Below are 14,926 nucleotides of genomic sequence, written 5' to 3'. Positions count from 1 at the left end.
TATTGTGATATTGTGCTATGCGAGAGTGACTGCACCTGCTTTTGACTTACTATCATATGCTACCCTCTATGGATCCAGCAAGGATGACTCTGATGACAGTCTTAAAGTATTTAGATATGACGGAACATTAAAGTACAAAGACCATGGGTACTATATATTTGCTGCTTTGAGTATGTAGTTGTTGTGATCCCATTAATCCTGCCATGCTGTCGTATGTATAGATGCTGCTGTATATTGCGATGCAAGATTATTTTATATTTTGCAAAATTATGTTGCTTTTAGCGCATGAAAACACAACCAGATGAAGGTACAAATAACGAAGATAGCTTTCAATATCAGTGCTTCTGTAGGCCATGGAAAAAAAACAGCTTTTTACCATGTAACTTTCAAAACTGTGATCAAACTAATGATTCAATTCAAGATTGTTACAAAAGAAACAACTTTGTGGTTGCTCGTGCTTCAGCTCTTGATTTAATTTATCGACTGATTCTCTAGCTATATATATACGCATTTGCACCATCAAATGAAATGCAATATCAATATACTGTAGGCTGATTTTTTCTTGTTGATGCTTACTATCATTAGCTGCTTTCGACCATACAAAGAAGGAAAGGATGCATGTTGACAAAGCATGCATATTCACCAATTTAACATTAATAATCTGTGATCAGTTATCATCAACTGCATTCTATTGCTATAGATCTAGCAGATACTAACAAAGCATTCATATTTCAGACTGTTTTAATTTATATACCACTTTTATACTTGTTTTTTCATTGATTTTCTGGAGGATGTATAAATCATATGCAAAGAGCGATACATACCACTATCTTTCAGCAAACAACAGTGATGGTGAAACAGTGATCTTGCAGATGATTCTACTTCCTCTGTATAGGTGATACCAAACACCATATAGCTATACATACAGTCTTATTTCACAGTAAAATCAATGTTTTGTGTTAAAGTTTTATAACCATTATTTTTATATACCTTAGCTACAACATACACATGCAATGTATCGTATCTGCATACAATTGTTTATAAATAATGTACTTTACAATGGTACAATGCATGTATGATTTAATTCAAATGACTGATGATGCTCACAAGCTCTGAAGCATATACATCACATACAGAGTTGAAAACCATGAAAAGGGTCCATGAAAACTAACTAATGCATGACCAAATTTTGGTAAACATCCACATTATTTCTGCTTTTTTTCATGTAATTAAAGTAGCTACAGTATTGACAATTGAGTTTCAAGTTGATTTCCACTATCATGCTTATTTAACAATTAAACATTTCGTACCCATGTAGCTGCAGTTGGTTTTATCATTAAGAACCTTGTGCTGATCCATGCCAAATTATTTGACCAGCCTGGGGCATCAGCTTGATAACTACAGAAGACACTTATAAACCTTGGTGAGCACTTTTCTTGCTGCTGCTTTGAACACTAAAAACATGTATATAGGAGAGCAGTCATTATAAGTAAGTTGATTGAACACTTAATATGCACTAAGCCACTCCGTAAGCAATTCATTCTGTATAGCCCTCTGTATACACACACATGCACAACTTGCAGTTATTGTGTTCACACCCATTCTCAGTCATTCACGGCTCCATATGATCTATACACATGTGTTCTATAATCAAATATTTCATTTGATAAGGCTTTTCTTTGACACAGCAGGAAACAAGGAACCAAGTAATAATGGCGTAAAGTTGAACAGCCTGAGATGCTATTTACATACAGTGTTTGCTGATTGCTAAATGCAAGGGTGTAGTCAAGAGGCACGCATGGCTGCTCTATTAGAACCAAGGAAATGTGACTGCTCTATATATTACAATCTCTAACTGCTGCAGCATTTTCACACCAGTGTCATCTTTTGTCTTAATAGTATCTAAACTGCTAATGTCACAGTGACCCACTTATTTCTAAGCAAGAGACTAGTACACACTCAAAATAAACATATCTACATGTAATCAACCATTTTTCAGCTTAGTATAGACTCAATTTCACTTCACATTACACTCATTCAACACATTAAAATGTTAAAATCCAAACTCATGATGAGTCATTATAGATGGAGCTCTAGCATGGTCAAGGTCGGCACCATTGGATGATGAGGGTTGCTCATTCAAAGTAGCTGTTTTCAGTAGTATCACATCAGGATGTATGGTCACATCCTGGTCCATTCCTGTATCATATTTTCTTTCAAGTGAACTTTGACTTTCACTGCCATCAGGTACCTTAATATGAGTGAGGAGCTCACAGTTATCATCAATAAAATAATCTAATATTATTTGACAATCCAAGAAAAGTAACCCTAACACTAAAACTTCTATATAGAACCAGAATCCTAAAATACTCAAAACACCTATATATACAAGTATAAGAAAAAATTGGGAATTTTAAATTAGATTAGGGACAATGTATAATGCTGCAATAAAAAGTACTGAAACAAGCTGGATCGGAGTAGTACGTAATGTCCAAATACTGTAAAACAATAAGAAGTGAATATCCCTACTGTGCTACACTCAATGCACAGTAGGGATATTCACTTCTTATTGTTTTATAGTATTTGGACATTACGTACTACTCCGATCCAGCTTGTTTCAGTACTTTTTATTGCAGCATTATACATTGTCCCTAATCTAATTTAAAATTCCCAATTTTTTCTTATACTTGTTTGTGAAGTTTTTTTGCAAGTTCATGACCACTAAATATCTGCTGAGTTACTCACAGCACTATTTTCCTAGATTATGACTCATACAATAACAACTGATCAGTGGCCGTGGCTCTACATAAGCCTGCAGACAATAATGGACATAGATTCGTGCATATCTACATGGGCGTGGCTACCATATGTATACAGACAGTAATTTACGTAAGTGGGCGTGGCTCACGAAAGAAGCAGAGCTACGCTATGACGTGTGGTAACACATCCACATTTAATTTAGCACGCAGGGTCAGACCCGAATAATCTGTAAAGCAGGACCTGGATGATCCGACTTGGTTTAACATTGTTACTAATTAAACTATATTTATTGACTTACACATTGCTATATAGTTCGCCGTGAGTTGCTCTCTCTGATCGATATCAACAGCGAGTCTGACGTACGCGTGTGTTTTTGGTACAACCGGCGACCACAAGTATTCAAATAGTTTGATGCAATATACACTGATATGGAAGCCGTACTGTAGTCTATTAACACTCAGCGGTAGAACCTTGACTGATGCCCATGGTAAAGAAGGATAAAAGGTAAGACAATAGCGCAAGCATTGTATGTTTATCAATATACCAAAGGTTTTTTCTTAAGCAATCTAGAAACGTTTCTGCGAAAGAATTAGGGCTGTAGCTGTAGCCAGTTTTCCGCTACGCTTGACTGAAGGCGTCAGGCAGGTAGGCAGGCAGTAGAAAATTCCATTGACTAATTTTAAAAAAAAATTCTGTAGCAACTTGACAGAAACGTTTTGGGTCGATCTGAAGACACTTTTGGGCTTGGTTTTACCCAACCAATACTGTCATGTCGTTGTGAGGAAAAATCACGGCAGGTTTTTGGGTTATATTATATCATGGATCACCCCCACACCTTCGATGTCCCTAATATACAGTACTATCATACTGTATGATAGGAAGTTGGATGCATGCATTTGCAAGTGCCACCTGCTGTGCTTGTATATAGTTCTCACAAACCTCAATAGGCTCAATACAAAACTAAGAAACAGTGGGGTTTTCATTAGATATTCAGATTGCATTTTACATTACCCTTTAGTTTGGGATGAAAAATAAGAAATCAAAGATTGAAACATGTTAACTAGCCAAGCACATTTCCTGTAAACAGAACAACAATGCACATGATACTGAATGACTGAATTCACTGTTGTTTTCTTCAACAAAACTGATATTTACATTATTTGTTCAAGGGGGAGTTATAAAAAAAGTGTGTTCAACCTTCTTCACAAAACACCCATGTGATATGATGCATACCTTCTCACTTAAGAAACACATGCTACTTGTTCTTGTGACAGCAATGGAAAACAGTAAAATATGTTCCAATTCTGTCATCAGCATCAGGCATCTTGTTTGGTTTAAATGGCTACACAATCACACATACTGATACATTGAAGGACTATGATGTACAACTCTGTATGAAAACTAAAGAGGAAGTTGTGGTCAAGAACTAAACACTGCATGATATAGTAGTCAATTTATCAGGTCCAACATGCACGTTCTATATATATATATATATATCTATTAGATTGTGTGCACATGTCAGATCCAAACAAATAATTATGTGTCTGGGACTGCAAAAAAAACAAAAAAAAACAGGTATGGCATGTGGGCATTCAACATTTCATTGCACTACTCATAACTAGAGCTGGGAAATAGTAAAAAATATCGAGTATCGTGATATGATATTAATTTTCAAATCGTATCGTGATATTTAGCCTCTACACTATCGTGATGGATATATAACACTTCTAAATGAGTACTAAGTAATTCTATTCACGAACCATATTCTTGTCTTTTCACAAGAAAGGAGCAATGATTAGGTGTAAACAATGTATAAGTTAACAAGTTTGTTCACAAAATTCTCAATTGTACTATCAGCTAACTACTGATCTGTCATTTAGATACTATTGTGATACATATCGTCATCATGATTATATTCATTACTATTGATCGTCTTGTGGAAATTTTGCTATTGCCCACCTCTACTCATAACTTATGTTTTGGCCTTGCAATTTTCTGGTTTTACTAAACTTTTAATTGGCTTTGCAATGCAAGTTACAGAATGCAGATAATCCACATGCCTGGTAGTCACAGGCACGGTCACACATGTGCAGCACGTTACTACTCTCTATGTGGTGGATGTGAATCCCCAGCAATTTAACTTGATCATACACTTGCATACATCACTAGATATTCTACCAATAACTTACATTCCAGTACATATCATCATCATACCATTCACTGTATGTTGGTGGTTGTAGTGCTGGCCATCTGCATACTAAACCTGTAATATGTGTTAGAGCTTGAATATGAATGGTAATCCTAACACCATAATTTGACAGTTGAGTTTAGGATGAACGTGTGTGTGGGTTTGTGTGTGTGTGTGTGTGTGTGTGTGTGTGTGTGGGTGTGCGCGCAGTGTAACGTGTGTGTGTGTGCATGTGTGTGTAGAGTGTGTGTGCGTGCATGCATGTGCGTGTAGTGTGTGTGTGTGTGTGTGTGTGTGTGAGTGAATAAATGAGTGAGTGAGTGTGAGTGTGAGTGTGAGTGTGTGTGTGTGTGTGTGTGTGTGTGTGTGTGTGTGTGTGTGTGTGTGTGTGTGTGTGTGTGTGTGTGTGTGTGTGTGTGTGTGTGTGTGTGTGAGTGAATAAATGAGTGAGTGTGTGTGTGTGTGTGTGAGTGAATAAATGAGTGAGTGTGTGTGTGTGACCCAGTAGTGAATGCAATACACTCCAGAGTCCACTACTCACCAGAAATACTTCCTCCAGTCAGAGCTAAAGCCATGGTGCACACTAGCAATGCTACTTGATATCCAGCTTGAGTAGCAGCTGATCGGCCATCTCCACACTCTATTCCAAGAGACACTTCCACTGCAGTCAAGCTACAGTTACCACTAACTGCCTCAGGGGCCCTTGCTGGAAACACACTGTACAGGCTAGGAGGGGTATATACTATTACCAGCAGCCAGTTATGAAGCAGTGTACAGACCTGTTCTGATAGTTGATGAAGCCATCAGCTGAGCTGTGTCCAGCAATACCAGCAGCTATAATGGAAGCAATGGCTGACAGGATCCCAGGTAGGCCATGAAGGTTGTGGACACCACTGGAGTCCAAAATGTGCAGTTTCTTCTCCAAAAGTGGCTGTGTGTATAATGGTATATGGAGTCAGTAGGTTGTTCCCATGGTGGATCCAGGCGAGCTCAAAGAGTTCCGTGGAACCCCATTTTTTGGAAGAGCCTTAGAATTACTTGATTAGCTGCTGACAAGTTTTTCTTAATAGTATAGAGGCGTAGCTCCCAAAATTGGCAATATTGTGTACTTTTTCATAAAATCATGAAATTTTCCACATAAATAGTACTCCTCAATACATGTAATTTTAGATATAGTGCCATGGCTAATTTGACCTTTGGTGACCTTTACGGCCATTTTTGTACAGAAAATTGATCATTTTTGTCTTTAACTCCCTGAGGCAGTAATTAACTTGTTAAAACAGGGTACCAAACAAAAGGTCTTGTTGATAGAAACAACTTAGTTTTTATTTGAAGTCAATAGATGATTTCATTACGAAGTTATGATCATTTTTATTAGCTGCAAAATTTGATAAATTTATGCATAATTATCTGCCCATAGGTAATTCATACCTCGAGGGCAGGTAAATTTATCAAATTTTGTAGCTAATAAAAATGATCATAACTTTGTAATGAACTTATCTATTGAAAACTACGTCGTTTCTATCAGCAAGGTCTTTTGTTTGGTACCATGTTTTAACAAGTTAATTATTTTCTGTACAAAAATGGCCATAAAGGTCACCAAAGGTCAAATCAGCCATGGCACTATATCTAAAAATAGATGTCATGAGGAATACTATTTGTGTGGAAGTTTCATGGTTTTATGAAAAAGTGCACGATTTTTTGGTTGTGCCAAACTCAGTAAACCATATCATTCAAAGAAAACACTTATTGCAAACACTTATTTGAACCTCTCTTAATCAGTTTGAAACTCCTACCCCAGCATCTTCATATGCAATAAGTGCCTCTAAACACAATTATCATTTTAATGTTTTAGGTTTACAACTATATATGCTTCAGTTGCATTTCTAAAGGCCTACTGGTGAGATTTAACAATGAAACTTTGCTTGAAAGTGACTTTACTAGGTATAGTCAAGAGTATATAATAGAAACCAAGAATGTTGAACGGCATATTAGCCCGTGATTAATGCTTGCATAAAGTAACATGGATATTTCAGTAATTGTTTGTTTACATGAAATGGTAATTTGAAATGCGTACGTGGCAATGGGTCACTGTTTGCCAGTATTCCCTGTTATTCAACCATGCATTCAACAGTTATTGTACAAAGAAAGTGTAGAAAGGGCCCAAGATAACTCCAGCTCACTAAAGCATTTTTAGATATAGTGCCATCGCTGAGTTGACCTTTGGTGACTTTACAGCCATTTTTGTACAGGAAATTGATCATTTTTGTTTTTAACTCCCTGAGGCAGTCATTAACTTGTTAAACAATGGTACCAAACAAAAGATCTTGCTGATAGAAACAACTTGGTTTTATTTGAAGTTAATAGGGGGGGTTACTATTCAGTGGACTGGACTACTGGACTGGAACACTGGACTGGACTACTGGACTGACATATTTTTGGTTTTTGCACATTCTATGGTTGGATTTATGGAGTCTTGCTAGTAAGTACCCTTAGGGCACCTGCAGCCCACTTCTAAATGCTGAAGACGAACAGTGGAATATGCAAAAACTGTCTCTTAATATTTTCGCTGCTGTTTATTATGCCACTATACAACACTTATTCCTTACCCTGGTGTGTAGTAATTGAATGTGACAGCAATAGTTAACCAGCAATCAACTAGCCAGTAGACAATATCTTTCAAGATATCCTTAGAGCAAGCTAGTGTCGCCAGCATGGCTAGACCTCTAGACTTGCCTCTCAGTGCAGGGGCTTACCAATTAGAGACTTTTCAGTATGGCTACTTATAATCTTTAATTGATAAGCCCCTGCACTGCGACAGAAATCTGGCAGCGAGACTAGCTTGCTTGCTCCTCAAGCTTGCTCTAAGGATATAACTTGAAGGATACCGTCTACTGGCTAGTTGATTGCTGATTAACTATTGCTGTCACAATCAATTGCCTGCAGCATTACTACACACCAGGGTAAGAAATAAGTATTGTATAGTGGCATAATGAACAGTAGCAAAATTATCAAGATAAGAGACAGTTTTCGCATATTCCATTGTTCGTCTTCAGTGTTTAGAAGTGGGCTGCAGGTGCCCTAAGGGTACTTACTGGCAAGACTCCATAAATCCAACCATAGAATGTGCAAAAATCAAAAATATGTCAGTCCAGTAGTCCAGTCCAGTGTTTCAGTCCAGTAGTCCAATAGTAACCCCCGTTAATAGGTGATTTCAGTACAAAGTTATGATCATTTTTACTAGCTGTAAAATCTGATAAATTTACCTGCCCTTGAGGTGTGAATTACCTGTGGGCAGATAATTATGTACAAATTTATCAAATTTTGCAGCTAATAAAAATCCTCATAACTTAAGAATGAAATCACCTATTGACTTCAAATAAAAACCAACTTGTTTCTATCAACAAGATCTTTATTTTGGTACCATGTTTTAACAAGTTAATTACTGCCTCAGGGAGTTAAAGACAAAAATGATCAATTTTCTGTACAAAAATAGCTGTAAAAGTCACCAAAGGTCAAATCAGTGATTGCACTATATCTAAAATACATGTATTGAGGACTACTATTTATGTGGAAAGTTTCATGACTTTATGAAAAAGTGCATGATGTTTTGGTTGTGCCGCTATACTAGGTAGCTGGATTGAAGCTACAACTACACTGTACCAGGCTCCAGAGTGGAACCTCCCTTTTTAAAAGTCTGAATCCACCCCTAGTACCATACGTACATCTTGGGTCAGTAGATTGTACATTAATGGCCAGTATTCTACTGTGTATGATACTATAAAATTTTGGTACTTTAAATGCTTATGGCAACTAAGAGCACCAAAACAAGGATCTTTAAAGTCAAAGAATTTCACATTGTTATTAGCTCATTAATTGCAAAAATTGTACAAGTGAAGTAGGAGAAAAAAGTATGCCTACAGGTAAACTTACATATGTATGTATGCATGCTTCATTGCTTTTCGTTGCTGGGATCCCTAGTATATAGCATTTCTGTAGCAATACCAAAATCAGCTATCAATTACATGAATAGACATGCACTTAAGTAGTGCATGGCTTTTGTCTTGTTTGTACGTGGTACTTGTTATTGTAACACAAGAATGCATCAATGTACTACCCACTTAACAGAGAGAGAGAGAGAGAAAGAGAACTGGGGCACAAAGAACAAACGTAAGCCAGCATTGTACTGTATCTCCTATGGCTTGCAAAAGCGGAATACTGTTTAAACACCAAGCCTTGGCATCAACCATTGTTGATGTACACTTATTATGTAATCAGTGGAAAATTTACTAAATATTCCATAATAACACATTGGGAGTGCTTTAAAGACTTGGTCATTTACCACTAAAAGAGGTTTTAAGCTGATACACACACACACACATGCACGCACGCACGTACGCACGTACGCACGCACGCACGCACACACACACATGCACACTACACACATCAATACTGATAGTACTTACTGTGATGTAAAGATATCCTAACACACTAACAGCAGCTGCACAACATCCAATCAAGATGGCTGCCCAAGGCATCAAAAACATGTGACAACATGAACCAGCAGCCACACCTCCAGCTAATGTTGAATTCTGGATGTGCTCCTATAAATAACACAGATCACATGTGAGCCACTGTTACTAATAATAGTCACAAACCATATCAAACTTGTGCTTGTGACTAAGCAACTTGGAGAGAGCAAATGATGTCAGCACACAGGAACTAAGTGAGTAGTATGTATTAACTACTGCCCTGCTACGCAAGTCATCAGATAGAGCAACAGCATTAAAACTTGGCCAGAGTGTCCACAGGAGTAATGTACCTGTAATGCACTGGTAACAACAAACCCACCAGCTTTACAGGCTACTCACCAATCATGGCAAACATGTTAGACACGTAGGAAGGGTTAGGTGTATATTTTGGTGGATCAGCAGTACCCCATCCCTTGTACAATGTCAGAGCTACGAATAACCCAAAGTAGGTGCCAAATACATGTATCTGCACAGAGCCGCCAGGATCCTGTGCTTGCAACACGTGGATGTTCAATGCCTCATTAGCACTATAGAAGACACACTCCACTAGTGCCACTACCAGTAGTTGGAGAGGACTGACACGTCCTAGTAGGATACCGAATGTCACCACCACTGAAGCTGCTGTGAAGTCTGCACCTAACATGCTGTAATAAATGATGTCATATGGTAGTTATGTTTACACATATAGCATGAACATTGTTATGCTAAGTGATGTTTCAGTAGCTATTATACAGTATCACCACCTGGAGACACAGAACCATAACCAGGGGGTTTCTACTTTGACATGGTAGGCAATCATAGCAGGAGGGGTCTGTGGGGCACAGTTCCCAGGTGGTGACAACATTGTCATATTTCGTCTCTCTTAATTGACCTCACATAGATGCACACACTATAAAATGACTCTTATTGAGTTAGTGTTTGCATGTATTACTCTGACCCTCAAAAAGTTATCACTTGAAATTTGACATGTATGGATTAATCATTCTTATAAAAGGCCTAGGTGTGCAAAGACACATTTATACTAAAAAATCATCACAGTCATCTAATCACAATGCTTGACCACATTATGCATGTAGTTGTATACTCAGTATTCCTTTGCTCAATAAAAAGCTATTGTTGTACTACAGTGGCATTGCAATTATGTTGGGCAAAAGTTACTTTATACTATAGCTAGTTTCATGTGTGGCTTCCGGCTGTATTGTTGCTGAACTGATAAATATTTCATAAGCTAAGGATTTAAAGTACTTTAATATCTATTCTATTAGCTGATAGAATTTAACCTCATCTTAAAGGTGGAACCATTATAGCATAATACGTTTGATTGTTCTAATAGCACGTCTGTTCTATTAGAGTATATTAATCTTTCAAGCAGCTTTCAGTTCCACTAGATTTTAAGGTATGCACGGGTGAAGCTTGGTTATTCAACTGAGAGTAGCTTTCAGTGCCCTATGGCCCCTCCCTTTTCTACACTTCTAATACATCTGCTGGGGTTTGTCCAAACTTCTCAACCCCTCCCCTAGTTGTATGGCCCAGAGACATGTACTCAAGCACTTGGAATCTAGTGTACTCTGTATGTAGGTAAATTCTCCTAGGGCAGGACTGGCATATAACACAGAGAAGGTTGCACCAAGAAATATAAACAAAAAGACTCACTACATGAGTCAAGAGATCTATTAACGTCAAACCCTCACTAATGCAGTTGGGAAGGTTCACTAGAAAATATAAGAGTCAAGCTTCCAACACAAAATATAGTGGTTGGGCATAACCAGGTAACATTGAAATAACCAGCCCAACCCTCCAACCATTTTGACTAACACATGTATACACAGTTACACATTGTTAGTTACCTGGATACTCCAACAGGAAACTTGTATGCTGGTTTATCTTCTCCAGGTGCTAGTTCAGCCCTCTCGTTAGCAATACTGATAAACCCAAACATTCCTGTTGTTATGGTAGCCCATTGAAGTGCTAGGGCACAGTTCAGGAAGGTCAGTCCAATACTGCTGTAGCCATAATGACGCATGTAGCATAGTAACAGGCCAGATCCAGCAAACACCATAATATGAACATCTCGATACACTGTAAGATTACAATAACATATCATTCAGTACTGTATAGCAGTGATCCCTCCACCCAAAAGAAAACGGTATCCCCAAAAATGCTGGCAAATTTTGCCAGTAAAATCTTTACAAAGATAGCTTACGCTACAAAAGATCCTCATGCAAGAGTCATAGTGTAACAAATGTCAGCTGTGGCACAAAAAATAAGATAGCCTTACAGAAGTGCCAACATTTTAAGTTTTAAAAATCGTCAATACTGTCAGCCATCAAAAGGCTAGAGGCATCATAAAATCTCTATTTTATGTGACAAACACATATGACGGGCAAATATCCACTCCTTTGTCTTTCATCTCCAACTTTTATTGTCTTCTTCATGCTAGGAAACCATATCATTGCATTCATAAGTTGCTCATATTGACACATTTCATTTGAGGTTTATACAGCTGCCACAAAACTTATTTAAAACTCTCACGCTACTACAACAGGGAGTAATAGTTGCATTTATAGCAATCAAATTTATTACAGAAAAAAATAGTATGATAGCTACGCCCCTTAATAATCTATCATATGGGATGCCTTTACTAGGATGCTCACTCATCAGCAACAAGATCAAGATATTACAATAAAGCAGTCACCTTAAACACAACCCCCATGTATGATACTCTAATAGAACAGTCACACTGATATAACATAGCAATGGTATGCAACAAAAAAAATAAACAAACTAGTACATTTAGAAATGAAGTAGGGATTTATGCAATAAAATGTGGTAATGCACACTTTTATGCAAATAAAACTTGTATTCCTTATTCTTTCTTCTTATAAGGCACATTATATATAGTATGTGTGACTATTACATCAAGATCAAGATACTCTAATAGAACATTCATCCCAAAACAGCAGCCAGGCAAATATTCAGTTATATTAGCTAGTGTTTCACCGATATCCAAATTAGCCGATTATTCTGACAACCAATATTAAGCAACAGAATTAGCCGATACCAATAACTGATCTGATATACACGCTTGGGGTCAAATACATGAGTATTTGTATTTAAATACTATTTTTGAGTAATTGTAATTGTATTTTGAAGTTTTGAAACAACATGTATTTGTACTTAAATATTTCGTGTAAAAACTTAAAATACTTTCTGCAAATACCTCAAATACTTTTGCTTGGAAGAGAATCTGCATGACCTAATCTGTAAAATTTATTTGGTTGGAAGATGATCTCTTTGACACCTTAATCTATAAAAATATATCAAATATTAATTATTTTCTTTCAATTTCTTTGAATGGGAAGAGTTATGAAGAACTTACTTTTCTTTTAAGTTGAATAGTATATAAGTACAAGCAAGAGTTCATAATATAGAGAGGGAGGAAGATACAGCGTTGGACACTCTCCCTCCCTCTCTACTGTACATTATGAACTCTTGGTACAAGCATTCAAACCCTGTAACATATAGTTCCATAATGTCATCTAAGAGGAACAAGAAGTCTATATACTCCAATTGTTTTCCGGCATTGTATGTTACAGTTGTGTTTACCATACACTTGAAATTTTATTAGAACAATATTAAAACAGAGGTGTGTACTATTGGGTGGCTGTGTAACGTGTAGTTAAGATCAAAGGATCAAAGTACAGAAGTATTTTTAAAGTATTTGTATTTGTATTTGAAATACACCCTGGGTATAAGTATTTGTATTTTGTATTTCATACTTTCAGAGTATTTGTATTTAAATACTTTTCAAAGTATCTGACCCCAAGCCTGCCGATATACAGTAATAACGCTAACATTCATCCTCATCATTATTAAATTAGTGACATAACCATTGATATACAGCTTATTCTAGGCTAAAATGTAAAGTTAGATGTATACCACAAGTAAAAGTTACTCATGGTAAACGTACATTTTACTACTGCTCTACAGCTGAGACAAGTGGCTGGTACTACATAGAAACCTCAAACCTCAGTTTATTGTTGGGCATGTCCTAAAACCCGACAGTTTACTATGGGCATGGCTTGTAGTCACCGCTAAACCACCAACACATAACTTAATTAAAATGCCAAATAACTTATGTCTAGCCCCCCCCTCCCCACACACACACCATTATACTACACAGCATAGTGGAGGTTGATATCAGCTTTGATCTCATCAAAACCGATTAATCCGCTAATACCGATTATTGAACCAATTATCGGTGCAACACTAATATTAGCTACTCTACCACACTATTAAATATCAGTCTAGCATACGCCATGGTGTTTAAAAATTTCTTAGGTGGTATGCATTTGACAGAAAGCTTACTATAAAATATGCAAGCTTGAGATACCCTAATAGAGCAGTCATCCTAATACAACAGCCATTAATTATACTGTGATAAACTATTGACCCACATTCAATTTCAGAGTCTAATTTTCAAAGCTTTCCTGGAGGTGCATGCTCCCAGACCTCCTAGGTTGACATGCTTCGCATGCTGAAGGTTTTACCTAGCTATATCAGTTACAGGGGCCCCACATTCTAAATTTGCTCTGGGCCCCCTAAATTTTCTCGGCAGCCCTGCCGTTGTATAGTGCTGCAATTAATCCAGAAACTGCGGACAATTTTTATTCAGTATTTAGTAAGCCACTAAAGACTACCTACGAATCAATGCCTACACAGTAGAAAATGGAGACAAATTGAAGTATCTCCACTGCACTTGTAAGGCCGGGAACAATGCCCTTTAAATAGCCGTCACCCTCACAAAACATAAACCCATCTCTCACACGTAACACCAATACCAATGTAAAGTTTAAAATGATATAGCTAAAACAAGTTTTCTTAGACTTCTCTCCCATAATTTAAACTTATAAAACACTCTAATGGAACGCTCAATTAAACTTTTACATCAACAAGAATTCTTACTAGGATAGTATTCTTGAATATTATCCTTGCTGTCCGGTGGTTCGGATGCTCCACGAACTGCTGAGAACTCATCATATTCACCAAATACGGCAAATATTATAAGAAAACATAATTGGACAACAGAAGCTGAGATAGCAAACGGTAATTTTCCTCTGGCATTCGCAGCTAATTTCCCGAACATCTTCCAATCCAAATCAGGTCATTTTGTGATTTTCTATAGTTAATCAGTTTAGGGTCATGATCCTGTGGTAACTCTTTGAAAAAGGCGTCCAAGTAACGCAACGGATATTACGAATATACGGGAGGACACGTTGTAACCATGGCAAGATCATACTACCTTTGAATAAACCATACACGGACTCAACCTCATCGCGAAGTTGCCTCGCTAATCCTTAAATCTGCAAGAGATCATTCGAGCATAGATATTGATTCGAGCAAAAACCAAACGACAATCCACGTCAAATAAGTCTCTCTCACGTGA

The 14,926-nt window shown here is 37.2% G+C and overlaps 1 protein-coding gene across 1 annotated transcript; it reads right to left on the bottom strand.

The window, feature by feature from the left end:
- Positions 1-1,988: 1,988 nt before the first annotated feature.
- On the bottom strand, positions 1,989-14,926 carry LOC136251701 (ammonium transporter Rh type A-like). Its single transcript, XM_066044139.1, has 9 exons — positions 14,446-14,926; positions 11,328-11,559; positions 9,820-10,124; positions 9,607-9,770; positions 9,415-9,552; positions 5,728-5,879; positions 5,490-5,674; positions 4,950-5,023; positions 1,989-2,251 (listed from the first exon to the last, which is right to left on the bottom strand). The coding sequence occupies exons 1-9, from the start codon at positions 14,624-14,626 to the stop codon at positions 2,054-2,056; spliced, it is 1,629 nt and encodes a 542-aa protein (XP_065900211.1). The 5' UTR covers positions 14,627-14,926; the 3' UTR covers positions 1,989-2,053.

Source organism: Dysidea avara, chromosome 3, assembly GCF_963678975.1.
Source record: "Dysidea avara chromosome 3, odDysAvar1.4, whole genome shotgun sequence".
NCBI lineage: Eukaryota > Metazoa > Porifera > Demospongiae > Dictyoceratida > Dysideidae > Dysidea > Dysidea avara.
This window is presented reverse-complemented; position numbering and strand designations above follow the sequence as displayed.

Excerpts from the sequence above, each read along its gene's own strand:
- LOC136251701 (XM_066044139.1), bottom strand. The coding sequence starts at position 14,626 with ATGTTCGGGAAATTAGCTGCGAATGCCAGAGGAAAATTACCGTTTGCT. Across the intron at positions 11,560-14,445 it reads TATTCAAGAATACTATCCTA|TGTATCGAGATGTTCATATT; the intron begins GTAAGAATTCTT and ends GTAATCTTACAG. Across the intron at positions 5,675-5,727 it reads TTCATCAACTATCAGAACAG|CCTGTACAGTGTGTTTCCAG; the intron begins GTCTGTACACTG and ends TACCCCTCCTAG.